This window comes from Alosa sapidissima, chromosome 16 (genome assembly GCF_018492685.1).
Source record: "Alosa sapidissima isolate fAloSap1 chromosome 16, fAloSap1.pri, whole genome shotgun sequence".
NCBI classification, from domain to species: domain Eukaryota; kingdom Metazoa; phylum Chordata; class Actinopteri; order Clupeiformes; family Clupeidae; genus Alosa; species Alosa sapidissima.
Genome location: NC_055972.1, coordinates 1,256,085 through 1,273,809, shown reverse-complemented (window position 1 = coordinate 1,273,809; position 17,725 = coordinate 1,256,085). Strand labels below are relative to the sequence as shown.

The 17,725-nt window shown below is 48.0% G+C and overlaps 1 protein-coding gene across 6 annotated transcripts in view; it reads left to right on the top strand.

Annotated features, from left to right (window-relative positions):
- The window catches only part of ubr2 (ubiquitin protein ligase E3 component n-recognin 2), a 58,157-nt gene that overhangs the window by 9,808 nt on the left and 30,624 nt on the right, over positions 1-17,725 (top strand). For 2 of the 6 annotated variants that reach the window (XM_042066797.1, XM_042066798.1), the window contains exons 3-15: positions 2,014-2,092; positions 4,594-4,704; positions 7,999-8,129; positions 8,430-8,568; positions 8,875-8,937; positions 9,104-9,224; positions 9,985-10,089; positions 10,287-10,375; positions 12,975-13,073; positions 14,421-14,584; positions 14,901-15,000; positions 17,259-17,387; positions 17,670-17,725. The exon at positions 17,670-17,725 is cut by the window's right edge and continues 128 nt beyond it. In XM_042066797.1, the coding sequence (XP_041922731.1) occupies positions 2,014-2,092; positions 4,594-4,704; positions 7,999-8,129; positions 8,430-8,568; positions 8,875-8,937; positions 9,104-9,224; positions 9,985-10,089; positions 10,287-10,375; positions 12,975-13,073; positions 14,421-14,584; positions 14,901-15,000; positions 17,259-17,387; positions 17,670-17,725 (1,386 nt within the window). Of the gene's footprint in view, positions 1-2,013; positions 2,093-4,593; positions 4,705-5,441; positions 5,481-7,998; positions 8,130-8,429; positions 8,569-8,874; positions 8,938-8,979; positions 9,005-9,103; positions 9,225-9,299; positions 9,329-9,984; positions 10,090-10,286; positions 10,376-12,974; positions 13,074-13,146; positions 13,246-14,420; positions 14,585-14,900; positions 15,001-17,258; positions 17,388-17,669 lie in introns of those variants that run through there. The other 4 variants (XM_042066796.1, XM_042066800.1, XM_042066801.1 and 1 more) reach the window with 4 other exon arrangements.

The window sequence follows — 17,725 nt, the reverse complement described above, 5'->3', positions numbered from 1 at the left end:
CCTGCTTTCTTATGTGTGTCCTTTATTCATTTCATTGTAGTCTTTTGAAGTAGTGCCTTTTAGTAGCCTCTTGTGTTATCCAAACCTCTCCATGATATATCAGACACTAAACATAAAAAATAAACGTTTCCTGCAGCCTTTGCTTTTATCAAACCTGTCCACAGTGTGTCAAATCCCTAAACACAGACTAAGAAATGTGCACAGCTTGCTTTAAACGTGGTTCACCACATGGTCATTGGTGTTCTGTTACATGAAATGAAGACACACACACACTCATTCAGACCGGATTAAAGCAGCAATGTAATAAAATGTGTAAGAGCATTTCAAAATCGACATTAAAACGACCAATGTAGTACAAATACAAAAAAAATGCATCTCATCTACCATCACTTATGGGGGCAGCCATCTTTGTTTGTCGAGTCATTCTAGGGTGCGGGTGCTAACCTTTTAGCAACTGAGTTGGTTGGCAATGGGAAATTGCATTTGTTAGTGAGCAAATCTAGTTTTGGGAAGCGCACCCCTGCTTGGTGTCTCAGGAGCCCTGAGTGGGACAAAAGGGGGCGTGTCTTGGTGAAATGTCGCGAGGCATCTGGGAGATTTCACACTTTCCAACTCGGGCGGGGGCTGTACCATGAATCTGGATTACAGCATATCTCTACGCTAGGCTAGTGGTTTGTTAGGGGTGGAAATGCCATCTCTACGCTAGGCTAGGCTAGTGGTTTGTTAGGGGTGGAAATACTATCTCTACGCTAGGCTAGTGGTTTGTTAGGGGTGGAAATGCTATCTCTACGCTAGGCTAGTGGTTTGTTAGGGGTGGAAATGCCATCTCTACGCTAGGCTAGTGGTTTGTTAGGGGTGGAAATACTATCTCTACGCTAGGCTAGTGGTTTGTTAGTGGTGGAAATGCTATCTCTACGCTAGGCTAGTGGTTTGTTAGGGGTGGAAATGCTATCTCTACGCTAGGCTAGGCTAGTGGTTTGTTAGGGGTGGAAATACTATCTCTACGCTAGGCTAGTGCTTTGTTAGGGGTGGAAATGCTATCTTAACGCTAGGCTAGTGGTTTGTTAGGGGTGGAAATGCTATCTCTACGCTAGGCTAGTGGTTTGTTAGGGGTGGAAATGCTATCTCTACGCTAGGCTAGTGGTTTGTTAGGGGTGGAAATGCCATCTCTACGCTAGGCTAGTGGTTTGTTAGGGGTGGAAATACTATCTCTACGCTAGGCTAGTGGTTTGTTAGTGGTGGAAATGCTATCTCTACGCTAGGCTAGTGGTTTGTTAGGGGTGGAAATGCTATCTCTACGCTAGGCTAGGCTAGTGGTTTGTTAGGGGTGGAAATACTATCTCTACGCTAGGCTAGTGCTTTGTTAGGGGTGGAAATGCTATCTTAACGCTAGGCTAGTGGTTTGTTAGGGGTGGAAATGCCATCTCTACGCTAGGCTAGTGGTTTGTTAGGGGTGGAAATACTATCTCTACGCTAGGCTAGTGGTTTGTTAGGGGTGGAAATGCTATCTCTACGCTAGGCTAGTGGTTTGTTAGGGGTGGAAATGCTATCTCTACGCTAGGCTAGGCTAGTGGTTTGTTAGGGGTGGAAATGCTATCTCTACGCTAGGCTAGTGGCATATTAGGGGACATCTTCCACAGGTCAAGAATATATATTCCTATATACATTCTATTGATTCAATTATATAGTGGATGTGTGTGTTGAACCGAGTGTACAGCAGATATATGTTTGTGTAAGTGTAGAAATGTGTGTGTGTGTGTGTGTGTGGAAACTCACTGCTGTGAGGTCCCTCCTGGTCACTGAACACTGCTGCTCCTTATCAGATTTCTACAGAGCAGCGGAAACGGTGTACTTTGAAGTGTGATGCCATAGTAGAGACGGCCCGCACCTCATGTCCTGTGTGTGGCCTCATGTCCTGTGTGTGACCCTTTATTGGGTTGTGTGAACTACCTGGACATGCTAATCAAGCTGTATCAGACTAATGTACGTGTGTGTGTGTCTGTTGTTTCACAGGGAGTGTGCTGCAGACCCCACGTGTGTGTTGTGCATGCAGTGTTTCCTGGGTAGCGTGCATAAAGAACACCGCTACAGGGTAAGACATTTGATACATACACACACATCTTGATACATCTCTCTCTCTCTCTCTTCACAAACAGTGGACTGCACATAACTTTCAGTGTTGCAATGCTGTATTTGAACTTGTGTGTGTGTGTGTGTTTAAGTAAATAACTTGTATTCTGTGTGTGTGTGTTTGTGTGTGTAAGTAAATAGCATGCATTCTGTGTGTGTGTGTAAGTAAATAACATGCATTCTGTGTGTGTGTGTAAGTAAATAACATGCATTCTGTGTGTGTGTGTAAGTAAATAGCATGCATTCTGTGTGTGTGTGTAAGTAAATAACATGCATTCTGTGTGTGTGTGTAAGTAAATAACATGCATTCTGTGTGTGTGTGTAAGTAAATAACATGCATTCTGTGTGTGTGTGTAAGTAAATAACATGCATTCTGTGTGTGTGTGTAAGTAAATAACATGCATTCTGTGTGTGTGCGTATCAGTGCCTGAGTGACGTAAAGGTCACTGTGTCACACTCACCTGCCAACTGGCTTGTGTTTAAAATCAGATGGACAAGTGAAATGTGTGTGTGTGTGAGGGCTGGAAGGAGACCGAGAAGGGAGAGCTTTGTGTGCGTGTGCGTGTGTGTGCGTGTGTGTGCGCGTGCTGTGTGTGCGCATGTGTGCTGTGTGTGTGTGTGTCTGTGCGTGTTTGTGTCTCTGTGCATGCGTACTGTGTGTGTGAGTGTGTGCACTAGACATACATCTTCACCATATGGTTGTGAGTTTGCTGGCGCGATGAGGCCCGCAGGATCAGCTCTGATCTTATTAGTGGTCAGTGGGTCACCATGACGATGGATAATACACACACACACACCAGCTAGTCTTGCACTTCAGAGGTTTACACACACAGCTAGCCAAGCCGATCTGTCTCAGGTAGAAACGCCCATCTCTACAAACCCAGTCTTTGTGTATTGGGCACTGCCCAGTTAGGGAAGCACACGAACCACACACACAGCCAGCCAGTGTCCACTTAAATGAAGGTGGCACACAACTAGAAGGATGAGGGTAACTCGCAATTCACCCTTTCCATGTGACATCACTGTTTTGTTCTCGCCACAGCAGAATGGCCTAGTGGACGGCAAGAACACGAATCAAATCAGTGGGTTGGAATGGGACATATCGCACAGCTAGGAGATTATAGTGAGATTTAACCATAGTAATGCCCTTCCACCACTGTTGGCTTATTGTTTGGAATACAACAACATCCCATTTTCACAGTGAAAACACACTATAAATACACACACACACAGTGAAAATACACACACACACACTCACACAGTGAAAACACACTAAAAATACACACACACACAGTGAAAACACACTATACACACACACAGTGAAAACACACTATAAATACACACACACACACAGTGAAAACACACTATAAATACACACACACACACACAGTGAAAACACACTATAAATACACACACACACACACACAGTGAAAACACACTATAAATACACACACACACACACAGTGAAAACACACTATAAATTCACACCAATGTTTCCTCTACTATGTATTCAGCAGTTGTGTGTGTGTGTTTGTGTGTGTCTGTTTGTGACAGCTAGCTCTTGTGTCTGCTCTTGTCAGGATTTAACTGTGTGTGTGTGTGTGAGAGAGAGAGACACATGTCTGATTGTGAAGTGGCTCTTTTCTTCCGATCAGGAAACCTCACTGTCAGAAGCAGCTGACTCCCTGTGTGTGTGTGTGTGTGTACAATTTGTGTACATGAATTCTTCTTCTGGCTCATAACTAAATAATTTGTTACCTTTTTAGCTTTTTACTCCTCTGCTTGTGTGTGTGTGTGTGTGTGTGTGAGAGTATCAGAGAGTTGCATTCACCTGTGATTTGGGGTTGAGGGGCACATATGTTTGTTACTGACTGTGTGTGTTTGTTACTGACTGTGTGTGTGTGTGTTTGTTACTGACCTTGTGTGTGTGTGTTTGTTACTGACCGTGTGTGTGTGTTTGTTACTGACCGTGTGTGTGTGTTTGTTACTGACCGTGTGTGTGTATGTTTGTTACTGACCGTGTGTGTTTGTAACTGTCCCTGTGTGTGTGTGTGTGTGTGTGTGTGTGTTACTGACCGTGTGTGTGTATGTTTGTTACTGACCGTGTGTGTGTGTGTGTTACTGACCGTGTGTGTGTATGTTTGTTACTGACCGTGTGTGTGTGTGTTACTGACCGTGTGTGTGTATGTTTGTTACTGACCGTGTGTGTGTGTGTGTTACTGACCGTGTGTGTTTGTAACTGTCCCTGTGTGTGTGTGTGTGTGTGTTACTGACCGTGTGTGTGTATGTTTGTTACTGACCGTGTGTGTGTGTGTGTTACTGACCGTGTGTGTGTGTGTTACTGACCGTGTGTGTGTATGTTTGTTACTGACCGTGTGTGTGTGTGTGTTACTGACCGTGTGTGTGTGTGTTACTGACCGTGTGTGTTTGTAACTGTCCGTGTGTGTGTGTCTGTGTGCGCAGATGACTACCTCTGGGGGCGGTGGATTCTGCGACTGTGGAGACACGGAGGCGTGGAAGGAGGGTCCTTACTGTCAGAAACACGAGCCCAACATCAGCGACAGCTCTCAAGAGGTGAGCACACACACACACACACACACACACCAGCCCAACATCAGCGACAGCTCTCAAGAGGTGAGCACACACACACACACACACACACACACACACACCAGCCCAACATCAGCGACAGCTCTCAAGAGGTGAGCACACACACACACACACACACACACCAGCCCAACATCAGCGACAGCTCTCAAGAGGTGAGCACACACACACGCACACACACACACCAGCCCAACATCAGCGACAGCTCTCAAGAGGTGAGCGTGCGCACACACACACACCAGCCCAACATCAGCGACAGCTCTCAAGAGGTGAGCACACACACACACACACACCAGCCCAACATCAGTGACAGCTCTCAAGAGGTGAGCACACACACACACACACACACACCAGCCCTACATCAGCGACGGCTCTCAAGAGGTGAGCGAACGCACACACACACACACACACACACACCAGCCCAACATCAGCGACAGCTCTCAAGAGGTGAGCGTGCGCACACACACACACCAGCCCAACATCAGCGACAGCTCTCAAGAGGTGAGCACACACACACACACACACCAGCCCAACATCAGTGACAGCTCTCAAGAGGTGAGCACACACACACACACACACACACACACACCAGCCCTACATCAGCGACGGCTCTCAAGAGGTGAGCGAACGCACACACACACGCACGCACCAGCCCAACATCAGTGACAGCTCTCAAGAGGTGAGCGCACGCACACACACACACACACACACACCAGCCCAACATCAGCGACAGCTCTCAAGAGGTGAGCGCACGCACGCACACACACAACACGCACACACACACGCACCAGCCCAACATCAGTGACAGTTCTCAAGAGGTGAGCGCGCACACACACAACGCACGCACACACACACACACACACACGCACCAGCCCAACATCAGTGACAGTTCTCAAGAGGTGAGCGCGCGCACACACACGCATGCACACCAGCACAGAATCAGCGACTGTTCTCAAGAGGTGAGTGCGCACACACAACACACGCACATGCACATGCACACCAGCCAACATCAGCGACAGTTCTCAAGAGGTGAGCGCACACTCACACACACACACACACACACACCTCCGTAGTGGCTCTGCTAGTCGTCCCTCAGCCTGTCAGTAACCCAGTCGGTTGTCTTTCCTCCTGCAGCTTTGGCCTCTTAGCTGCGTCAGTAGAAACAGCACCATTGTCCCCTGGCAGCAGCAGGTAGAGAGTCTGGGTTTGGCCTGCTTTGGCATGGGACTGGGTTTGGCCTGGTTTAGCTGGGTTTGGCCTGGTTTGGCATGGGTCTGGGTTTGGCCTGACTTGGCATGGGACTGGGTTTGGCCTGGTTTAGCTGGGTTTGGCCTGGTTTGGCATGGGACTGGGTTTGGCCTGGTTTGGAGGAAAATAAGAAAATGTTTGCTAACAAAAACATGCCGCATTCTACTCTAAAGTGTATCTCTGACTATAGACTCGAGGTAAAACATCACATTGTTAGGCTACTTTTCTTCTGCCCTCGGTGGGTTAAATGAGACTTGCTGAGGTGAGCTTAAAAACTGGCAAATTCATGTTCCCACAGCTGGCCATTTTTAATTGCTTTGTGAAAGAATCTGCACTGAGTGCGATTGTGAATTTACCTCGGCCTAATAGTTTAATGTTGTCATGGAAAGTTATTGCTTGTTCACAAGTTATTTCAGGTTTGCATTATATTTCCCATGTGTCGATGATGGTTAGACGTGACATTCTCAGGGAGCGCAGACCTTGCCAAGAAATATGACACTGGAAATATGTCACCTTTTTAACCCCTTCTGAGTGCAGGTACGGGTTTAGCTTGGTATGGCCTGGTTTAGCATGGGACTGGGATTAGCCTGGTTTAGCTGGGTTTGGCCTGGTTTAGCTTGGTTTGGCATGGGACTGGGTTTAGCCTGGTTTAGCTGGGTTTGGCCTGGTTTAACTTGGTTTGGCATGGGACTTGGTTTGGCCTGGTTTAGCTGGGTTTGGCATGGGACTGGGTTTGGCCTGGTTTAACTGAGTTTGGCATGGGACTGGGTTTGGCCTGGTTTAGCTTGGTTTGGCCTGGGACTGGGTTTAGCCTGGTTTGGCATGGGACTGCCCCAACCACTAGTGTCTCACACAGCTGAAGGAAGTACTGCGGTGAAGTGTGTGTAGAAGCTTTTTTAGAGTTCCCACAGCTTGGAAGTTTATGAATAAAAAACACACACACACACGTTCAGTGCATAAGCACTGTTCTCGTACACTCACACGGTCAGTGCATAAGCACTGTTCTCGTACACACACACACACACGGTCAGTGCATAAGCACTGTTCTCGTACACACACACACACACACACACGGTCCATACATAAGCACTGTTCTCGTACACACACACACACACACGTTCAGTGCATAAGCACTGTTCTCTCACACACACGGTCAGTGCATAAGCACTGTTCTTGTACACACACACATGTCAGTACATAAGTACTGTTCTCGTACACACACACACACACACGGTCAGTGCATAAGCACTGTTCTCATACACACACACACACACGGTCCATACATAAGCACTGTTCTCGTACACACACACACACGTTCAGTGCATAAGCACTGTTCTCTCACACACACGGTCAGTGCATAAGCACTGTTCTTGTACACACACACACGTCAGTACATAAGTACTGTTCTCATACACACACACACACACACACACACACACACACACACGTCAGTACATAAGTACTGTTCTCATACACACACACACACACACACACACACACACACACACACACACACACACACACACACACACACACACACACACACACACACACACACACACACAAGGTCTCAGTAGCATACAGAAAACACACACACTCACACACACACACACACACCCACACAAGGTCTCAGTAGCATACAGAAATCACACACAACATGCACTTGCAGCAGAAGTGTTCAACACTCATGTCATGTTATGTTAGTAAATTAGCCTAAACACAGTAATTTCATGTTGTTTATAGTTAAAGAGTAAAGATTAACACTACTGAAGAAATATATTTTTATGCCCTATTTTTGTGTGTCCATCTCATATTTCCTTGCGACTTTAATGCTTCTATCATTCAGCGTATCAAGCAAGTAGCACCTATCCAGTAATGTGTTTATAAGACCTCTGTGTGTGTGTGTGTGTGTGTAGGACCCCCTTGTCCACCTCACTCCAGACATGATTGCGCGCACCTATAACGTCTTCTCCATCGTGCTGTGTGTGTGTGTGTGTGTGTGTGTGTGTGTAGGACCCCCTTGCCCACCTGACTCCAGACATGATTGCGCGCACCTATAACGTCTTCTCCATCGTGCTGAAGTATGCCGTCGACATGCTCACCTGGGAGAAGGAGGACGAGCTGCCACAAGGCCTTGAACCACCGTATGGACACACACACACACACACACACGAACACACACACCTTCAGAATATGCATCTCTGCATTGAACTCCCATGTGAACACACTCTGTTACCACACACATGCACACACACACACCAGAACAGCAGAACACAGTGTGTTCCACTCAGGCTGACGCAGACATTCTCAACATGACCAGTTCATGACATTTCACATGATTTCATGACATGACATTTCATGATCTGCACACATACATCATCACACACACACACACACCACCAAGAATCCTCCCTCCCTTTCTGTGTGTGTGTGTGTGTGTGTAGGGAGCGGGCGGACACCTACTACTGCATGCTGTTTAATGACGAGGTGCACACGTACGAGCAGGTCATCTACACTCTGCAGAAGGCCGTCAACTGCACACAGAAGGAGGCCGTCAGCTTCGCCACCACCGTCGACAGAGACGTGAGTCCACTCTGTCTCTCTCTGTGTGTGTGTGTGTGTGAGTGTGTGTCAGTCGGTCTGTCTGGGTGTGTGTCTGTGTTAGGACAGGTGCCAGTTGATTGTGTGAGTGTGAGTGTGTGTGTGTCTGTGTGTTAGGAAGGTGTAAATATGTTCCAGATGTAAGTGTGTGATGTTTTTGATGTAAATAAAAAAAAAAAAGAGTGTGTTTGAAGTGGATTAATCTCTCAGCGTCCTAGAATTGAGTGGGTGTGTGTGTGTGTGATCTGGGCTGTGTTGACGGGGTGCTGTGGTGTTATTCTCCTCCAGGGGAGGAAGTCCGTGCGGTATGGGGACTTCCAGTTCTGTGAGCAGGCCAAGTCTATTATTGTGGTAAGTTTTCTGATCTAGGCTATGGTGTGTGTGTGTGTTCTGTGAGCAGGCCAAGTCTATTATTGTGGTGAGTTAAATGGCTGGATAGGGCCTCTGCTCTGGGCCTACTTTAACTTCTGAGCCACCGCATGACCGTGATCTACTGTGTGTGTGTGTGTGTTGACAGAGAAACACCAGTCGGCAGTCGAAGCCCTTGCGTGTGCAGGTAATGCACTCCTCAGTAGTGGCACATCAGTGTTTTGCACTCAAAGCCCTCGGCTGGATGGGACACGTCATCAGGCACTCAGGTGGGGGTCGCACGCACGCACACACACACACACACACGTACACTCACACACACACACACACACACAGAGCTTGTGCTGGATGGGACACGTCATCAGGCACTCAGGTGGGGGTCGCTCGCACGCACGCACACACACACACACACACGTACACTCACACACACACACACACACAGAGCTTGTGCTGGATGGGACATGTCATCAGGCACTCCAGTACACACACACACACACACACAGGAGGTAGTTCTCTGAGAACATGTTAGGAGTTGGACACTTACCATTGAGATGGTTCAGACTAACATGTTCACTGGGAACGTTCTAGTCTGGTTATGGAATATGAACGCACCTCTGTCCTTCACTTATGTTAAACTAGCTACTATAAGGCCAATACACCAGACATGAAGACAACTGCTCTCTCTCTCTCTCCCCCTCCCTCTCTCCCTCTCCTCCCTCTCTCTCTCCCTCCTTCCCTCCCTCTCTCTCTCCCCCTCCCTCTCTCCCTCTCCCTCCTTCCCTCCCTCTCTCTCGCTCTCTCTCTCCCCCTCCCTCTCCTCCTCTCCCCCTCCCTCTCTCTCTCTCTCCTCCTCCCTCTCTCCCTCTCTCCTCCTCCCTCTCTCCCCCCTCCCTCTCTCCCTCTCTCTCCTCCTCTCTCTCTCTCTCTCTCTCTCCCTCTCCCTCTCCCTCTCCCTCTCCCTCTCTCTCTCTCTCTCTCTCTCTCTCTCTCTCTCTCTCTCTCTCTCTCTCTCTCCCTCTCTCTCTGTAGATGCGCTGCGGAGGGTGCTGTGCCAGGTTGGGCTCCAGAGGGGTCCAGATGGTGAGGGCTCTCTAGTGGACACGCTGATGCTCTGCGACTCCAAGATGTGGAAAGGTGAGACCGCTCACTCCCCGCACCTCACACACATGCTCAAACCTTTGTACACATTTAAACAGAGATTAAATAATGTGTCACCACTGTCTCCTGTCTCTCTCACACCACAAACACACAACACACACGCACACACACACACACACACACGCACACACATATACACACACACGCGCGCACACACACACACACACACACAGGTGCGAGGAATGTGTACCACCAGCTGCTTATGAGCAGTCTCCTCATGGACCTGAAGTACAAGAAGCTGTTTGCCATCCAGTTTGCCAAGGTAAGCTCCTCCCCCGCCCTGCTCTGTGCCTGCTTCCATTAATCCCTTACCCTTAACGTCAGCACTGACCTACCACAACTGACCTGGTCAGACCAGAACTGACCAGCCTGCACCCTCACAGCAGGAACACATGCAGAGACTTTCTAAAAAGGAGACACAGCACTCAAAAAATCCTCCATAGAAATGCATAGGGGCTAGTTTGTAACACCAATATGGCCGTTGTCCCACTCCTTCCTCGGCAAAACGTCGACATGTGAATACATTGAGCCAATCATATGGTGTGTTGTGAAGACATTGTGCCAATCATGTGTTGTGAACTCGCCGCTGGAGCAAGGTTGGCGTCATGAAGACTTGCGCACGCACATTTCTGCTGAATAGGATGCCCGATGAGTGCCCAAAAAGCGTTGCAATATGGTCGCCGAGTGGAGGGACTTGCCTAAAAGGACTTTGGCTGAAGGCCTGCAATAAAGCGCGCACACACACTAGTAGTTCTTCTGGCTGGATACATGAACAACTATTGCATAGCAGTAAGGAATCCCCAGAGAACGCGGAGTTAAAGGCATGCAGTTACTCTGATTAGGGTTCACACTGGAAATAAGCATGACCTGGGAAATGTAGTCTTCTCTACTGGAACAAGGCAAGCCTGGGAAATGTAGTCTTTACATAATACTGAACAAGGCAAGCCTGGGAAATGTAATCTTTACATAATACTGAACAAGGCAAGTCTGGGAAATGTAGTCTTTACATAATACTGATACTACTGTGTAATAATATCCATTTATTTTAAGACTCATTCCTGTTTTATAAATTACACAGGAATGCACAAGGGCCCTCTTAGTTCTAGAAGGTTCTCTTTGTGATAACATGGCATTCCATACCACTGACATGTCCACCTAAGATTGCAGCAGGACCCACCTGTCCACCTGTCTGGCCCCAAATGGGATCCTCTCTGTTGAGTGCGCATCAGGACTCTCAGCCTGGGCAAGGTAACGTGGGTAACCTGAACAAGCCCCAACCCTACAGGCTGTAGTGAACCACAAGGTAACGTGGGTAACCTGAACAAGCCCCAACCCTACAGGCTGTAGTGAACCACAAGGTAACGTGGGTAACCTGAACAAGCCCCAACCCTACAGGCTGTAGTGAACCACAAGGTAACGTGGGTAACCTGAACAAGCCCCAACCCTACAGGCTGTTAATTAGTGAACCACAAGATAACGTGGGTAAAATCCTGCCTTGTGTAAAACAAGACGTGTGTGTACAATTACAACATCAGAACGGCCGTAAAGTCCTGCCATGTAGATTGGCCAATAGGTGAAGAGCTTGCTGTGGATCCAGAGAGTGTTGGCCTCTGCCCTCCACTATCAGCCCACACACACTCGCACGCACGCCTGCCTTGTCAGATAGGTATCAACTTCTTATTCTGTGTGTGTGCGTGTGTGTTTGTATTTAACTTCCTGAAGTTTTGATTAAGGCTTGGCACAGCCTCCCAGACGTCTACTGTCCTAGTCAACACACACGCGCGCTCACACACACCTGACTCAATAATCTAGATAGGAAGTCCTACAACAGGAAGTCTATCCTGTTGCTCCTTGATACCCGTCCTGAGCCCTACTTGCTCTGTGTTATCCAGATCAAGCCAGATTAGCCGCTCATCGCATCACAGAGCAGCCTACAGGATGCTCTCACGAGGGCTCTGCTCTCATCTGGCTGACCTCTGCTCTTGCGTGTGAAGCACTCTTTCACCATCAATTAAACAACTAACGGAGAAAATATGTAAAAAATGTTTGCTAATGAAAATGTTTCATGTGTTCATCTTTGGTTTGAGTATAGCACTTGCTTTACTGAAATGCTCTAATGAAATGCCTTTGTTTAATTATGTTAAATAAGCTTGCCTTTGTTGTCTGGGTTACGGTTTGAGAGAGATCGACCTGTTTTGGTGTCTAAGGTCTCCTCTTGCCATGCAAGCCTGTGCTCTTGATGTAGAACGTGGGGTGAGGAATCTCAAACCTGCACCCAGAAAAGTGTGTGCCTGGCCTGCCATTGGCTTTGCCATTCTGTGCTCATGACATCATCAGAGTGCAACTTCCTAGTGCAAGGCTGGGAGAGGGTAGTGGGGGTCTATCAGGGGAGCAATCTAGATTATTCAGACTAATTAATTATTATTCAGACTAATTAATGTGTACATTTTACTATGCACCTGACAAGCCCTTGTGATATATAAATGTACATAATATAATGGGGTGATCAGTCTGAGTTGAAACAGGACACCTAAACAAGCAGGTAAACATAATCAGTCCTGTTGAAACAGGGCACCTAAACAAGCAGGTAAACATAATCAGTCCTGTTAGTGAGGAGGTCAGAGGTCCCCTACTCCACATGTGAGTGTTGCCGTGGAGATAGAGTGTTTATATGTTGGGTTCTGCTGCCCCATAGTCCCTCTTAAATGGGCCCAGGGGTATTTGGGGAGAGGGGGGATGTATGCCCAGTACCTGTCAGATTCTCAGGAGGGGTGGGAGGGGCCTGGTGGCCTGTGACAGGAGGGGTGGGAGGGGCCTGGTGGCCGTTGACAGGAAGGTGAATCTCCCCCCTTGTTGTCTAGAATTACCGGCGCCTCCAGACCGATTTTATGGAGGACGACCACGAGCGCTTAGTGTCAATCACCTCACTGTCAGTGCAGCTCTTCACCGTCCCCACCATGGTGAGTACACACACACTCACACACACACTCCTCCTCTCTCTGTTTCCTCTCCCCCTCCCCCCACCCCCGTCAGAACTATGAACGCTTGCAGAGTGACTATGTGAGGGACGACCATGACAGGGAGTACTCGGTCACAGACCTCTCCGTACAAATGTTCACAGTGCCCTCCCTGGTGAGTATGGCGGCGTGAGAGAGAGAGCGAGAGAGAGAGACGGAGAGAGAGAGAGAGAGAGAGCGAGCGAGAGAGAGAGAGAGCGAGAGAGCGAGAGAGCGGGAAAGAGACGGAGAGAGCGAGAGAGCGAGCGAGCGAGAGAGAGAGAGAGAGCGAAAGAAAGAGAGAGAGAAGGGTGGAGGATGGATGATAGAAAGTAGAGAGGAATGGGTGAAAGTGAGTGATTGAGAGAGTGGGAATGATGGATGGTGATTTGAGAGAGGGGGATGGATGGGTGGTGATTTAGAGAGGGGGATGGATGGGTGGTGATTGAGAGAGGGGGATGGATGGGTGGTGATTGAGAGAGGGGGATGGATGGGTGGTGATTGAGAGAGGGAAAAGTATGACGAGAGGGAGGGAGGGAGGAATGAATAAATGAGTAGACGGAGATCTGAGCACTAATAAAAGAGTGAATAGAGTAGAATAGAGTAATGAAAGAGTGAATAGAGTAGAGTATTGAAAGAGTGAATAGAGTAGAGTATTAATAGAGTAGAGTATTGAAAGAGTGAGTAGAGTATTGAAAGAGTGAATAGAGTAGAGTATTGAAAGAGTGAATAGAGTAGAGTATTGAAAGAGTGAATAGAGTAGAGTATTGAAAGAGTGAATAGAATAGAGTATTGAAAGGTTGCAGACACTGATGAGTGGATTGAACATGAATAGAGTAGAATAACTGTGTGTGTGTGTTCTTATCAGATGAGCCATTTTACTGTTAGTGTGTGTTCATTAGATGAACTCTCCTGAGAGTTAAACTCGTCACTCATCACCACCTCCCATTAGCATTACCAAACCAGTGTGTGTTATGCCAACACACACATTCACACACAAATAACATCGAAATATACACACACACACACACACACACAGCGTACAAACAATTAACTATAATACACACTCATGCTTCTCACATGCACAAAGCAGAATAGTACATAACAGAAACTGCGCACACACACACACCATCAGCTGTTACGCTATCGCAGCGGTCAGCTGCCTTACACACTCATCCACCATATCCACCCCTTACAAGACCCTGCACTCCAGCTTCTCTTGCTTCTCACACACACACACACGCACAGTGAGAACACGGGTGTGTGCTGTGTTGTGTTGACCCCCGACCCTTCCCCTCGTGACCTGGCCAGGCGCGCATGCTGATCACGGAGGAGAACCTGATGACCACCATCATCCGCACCTTCGTGGACCACCTGCGCCACCGGGACCTGCAGGGCCGATTCCAGTTCGAGCGCTACACCGCCCAGCAGGCCTTCAAGTTCCGCAGGGTCCAGAGCCTCATCGGAGACCTCAAGTACGTACACATGTGTGTGTGAGGGTGTGAGACTGTGACTGCAGGGTGCAGAGCCTCATCGGAGACCTCAAGTACGTACACGTGTGTGTGAGGGTGTGAGACTGTGACTGCAGGGTGCAGAGCCTCATCGGAGACCTCAAGTACGTACACGTGTGTGTGTGAGTGTGTGAGACTGTGACTGCAGGGTGCAGAGCCTCATCGGAGACCTCAAGTACGTACACATGTGTGTGTGAGTGTGAGACTGTGACTGCAGGGTGCAGAGCCTTATCGGAGATCTCTAGTACGTGTGTGTAACAGCGTTGTGCATGTTTTGCAGGTACGTCCTGATCAGTCGCCCCACTGAATGGTCAGACAAGCTCAGAGAGAAGTTTCTGGAAGGACTGGACGCATTCCTGGAGCTGCTCAAGTGCATGCAGGTAACTGGGCCTACTCCTAAATGGGTCCCTACTCTAAATGGCCCCTACTCTAAATGGGCCCCTACTCTAAATGGCCCCTGCTCTAAATGGGCCCCTACTCTAAATGGGCCCTACTCTACTCTAAATGGGCCCCTGCTCTAAATGGGCCCTACTCTAAATGGGCCCTACTCTACTCTAAATGGGCCTCAGCTCTAAATGGGCCCTACTCTACTCTAAATGGCCCCTGCTCTAAATGGTCCCAACTCTAAATGGCCTCTGCTCTAAATGGGCCCTACTCTACTCTAAATGGGCCCCTGCTCTAAATGGGCCCTACTCTAAATGGGCCCTACTCTACTCTAAATGGGCCTCTGCTCTAAATGGGCCCTACTCTAAATGGCCCCTGCTCTAAATGGGCCCTACTCTAAATGGGCCCTGCTCTAAATGGGCCCTACTCTACTCTAAATGGGCCCTACTCTAAATGGGCCCCTACTCTAAATGGGCCTCTAATCTAAATGGGCCTCTACTCTAAATGTGCCCTAATCTACTCTAAATGGCCCCTGCTCTAAATGGTCCCAACTCTAAATGGCCCCTGCTCTAAATGGGCCCTACTCTACTCTAAATGGCCTCTGCTCTAAATGGGCCCTACTCTACTCTAAATGGCCCCTGCTCTAAATGGGCCCTACTCTAAATGGGCCCTACTGAATGGTTGTGAAATATGTGTGAATACGATGTATTTCAAGGAGCTGTAGCCTAGTGTCTACTTTAAAGGGCCTACTCTAAATGAAGGGCAATGTGTCTAATGCGTAAACTAAAGCCATCAAGTGGTGTTGAGCGATGCTATCCCACAGATGTTTGTGCTCGCTCATGGTGTTAAATTAGCAAATGGACTTAGGTATGGGTAGGTATTAAATGAGCTTCAGTTAGACGTAGCGAAGGGAGAGAGCAGTCACCCCACCCAACCTCCAACACGGGGCACCAGGGTACCAAACTTGCAGCTTGACCGCAACGACCAAGATCCAGCCTTGTTGGCATGGCAGTTTGGAGCCAGCCTCGTTGGCATGGCAGTTTGGAGCCAGCCTCGTTGGCATGGCAGTTTGGAGCCAGGCGCGTTGGCATGGCAGTTTGGAGCCAGGCGCGTTGTAAGCCAACCTTAAAATTCCCTGACTCTTCCATGACTTTCTCCCTATAAATAATATACTGCCACTGAAAAAAACAAGGTGTTTTACACCAACCAATCTGAAAATCTCTACATATAGCTAGCTAACTATGAAAGAATGCAACATGTCCACTGTGCTGTGGCAATCATATGAATGACTGCATTAACCTTACAACTTCACATCAAACACTGTGGCAATCATATGAATGACTGCATTAACTACACAACTTCACATCAAACACTCTAGCAATCATATGAATGACTGCATTAACTACACAACTTCACATCAAACACCGGAGGAGAGCAGTGTTATCTGGGTCTGCATGCTTATTTAAAGAGTGTGTGTGACCGAGCTACCATGGCAACATGCAACCCTAGGGATCTCCAGGCTATGCATTTAATACAAATATCTTACCGTTTCTGAGGAGTTGTACTGTACTGAAGTTGCTATTCATTAGAGCCTCTGTTAACCAATGAAATGAAGTTGCTATTCATTAGAGCCTCTGTTAACCAATGAAATGGAGTTGCGCTTTAGGGCGACGCCACTTGGCCTCCACGCGCATTCTCGAGCAACTTCTTCTTATTCTTGTTACGTGGCAAGCAATGTATGTGCATTATCGCCACCCTCTGAACTGGAGGACGACCCTCTTTTTACAGAATATCCAATAAAAATCAGCGTTGGTCCATGCGTCATTTCCAGTTTTGGAACTACTGGCGCTGGATTGGAGCCCCAGTGTTCAATATAGTGTTGACTATGAATGGGTCGGATTTACTAGCATAGCCTCCACCACTCCACCACTCCACTTAATCACTCTCTCCAGTTATATATATAATACCTCCATGGTGTGCGTAGGGTATTTAATGATTGTGTGTTTATGTGTGTGTGTAGGGTATTTAATGATTGTGTTTATGTGTGTGTGTAGGGTATTTAATGATTGTGTGTGTGTTTATGTGTGTGTGTGTAGGGTATTTAATGATTGTGTGTTTATGTGTGTGTGTGTAGGGTATTTAATGATTGTGTGTTTATATGATTGTGTGTGTGTGTGTGTGTGTGTGTTTATGTGTGTGTGTAGGGTATTTAATGATTGTGTGTGTGTGTGTTTATGTGTGTGTGTGTGTGTAGGGTATGGACCCTGTGGTCAGGCAGGTTGGCCAGCACATAGAGATGGAACCGGAGTGGGAAGCGGCCTTCACCCTACAGATGAAACTCACACACATCATATCAATGATCCAGGAGTGGTGTTCTTCTGACGTGAGTCTCTCTCTCTCTCCCACACGCACACGCACACACACACACACACACACACAAATAAACACAAACCAACCAACCCGATGTGGTGTCTGTATCCACCTGTTTTTCTTGTGAATGTGTCTCAATGCCATTGCTTTCCTGTGCGCGTGTTCGCGTGCGTGTGTGTGTCTGTGCGTGTGTGTGCGTGTGTGCAGGAGCGGGTTCTGATCGAGGCGTATAAGAAGTGCCTTACCATCCTCACACACTGCCATTGCTTTCCTGTGTGTGTGTGTGTGTGTGCAGGAGCGGGTTCTGATCGAGGCGTATAAGAAGTGCCTTACCATCCTCACACACTGCCA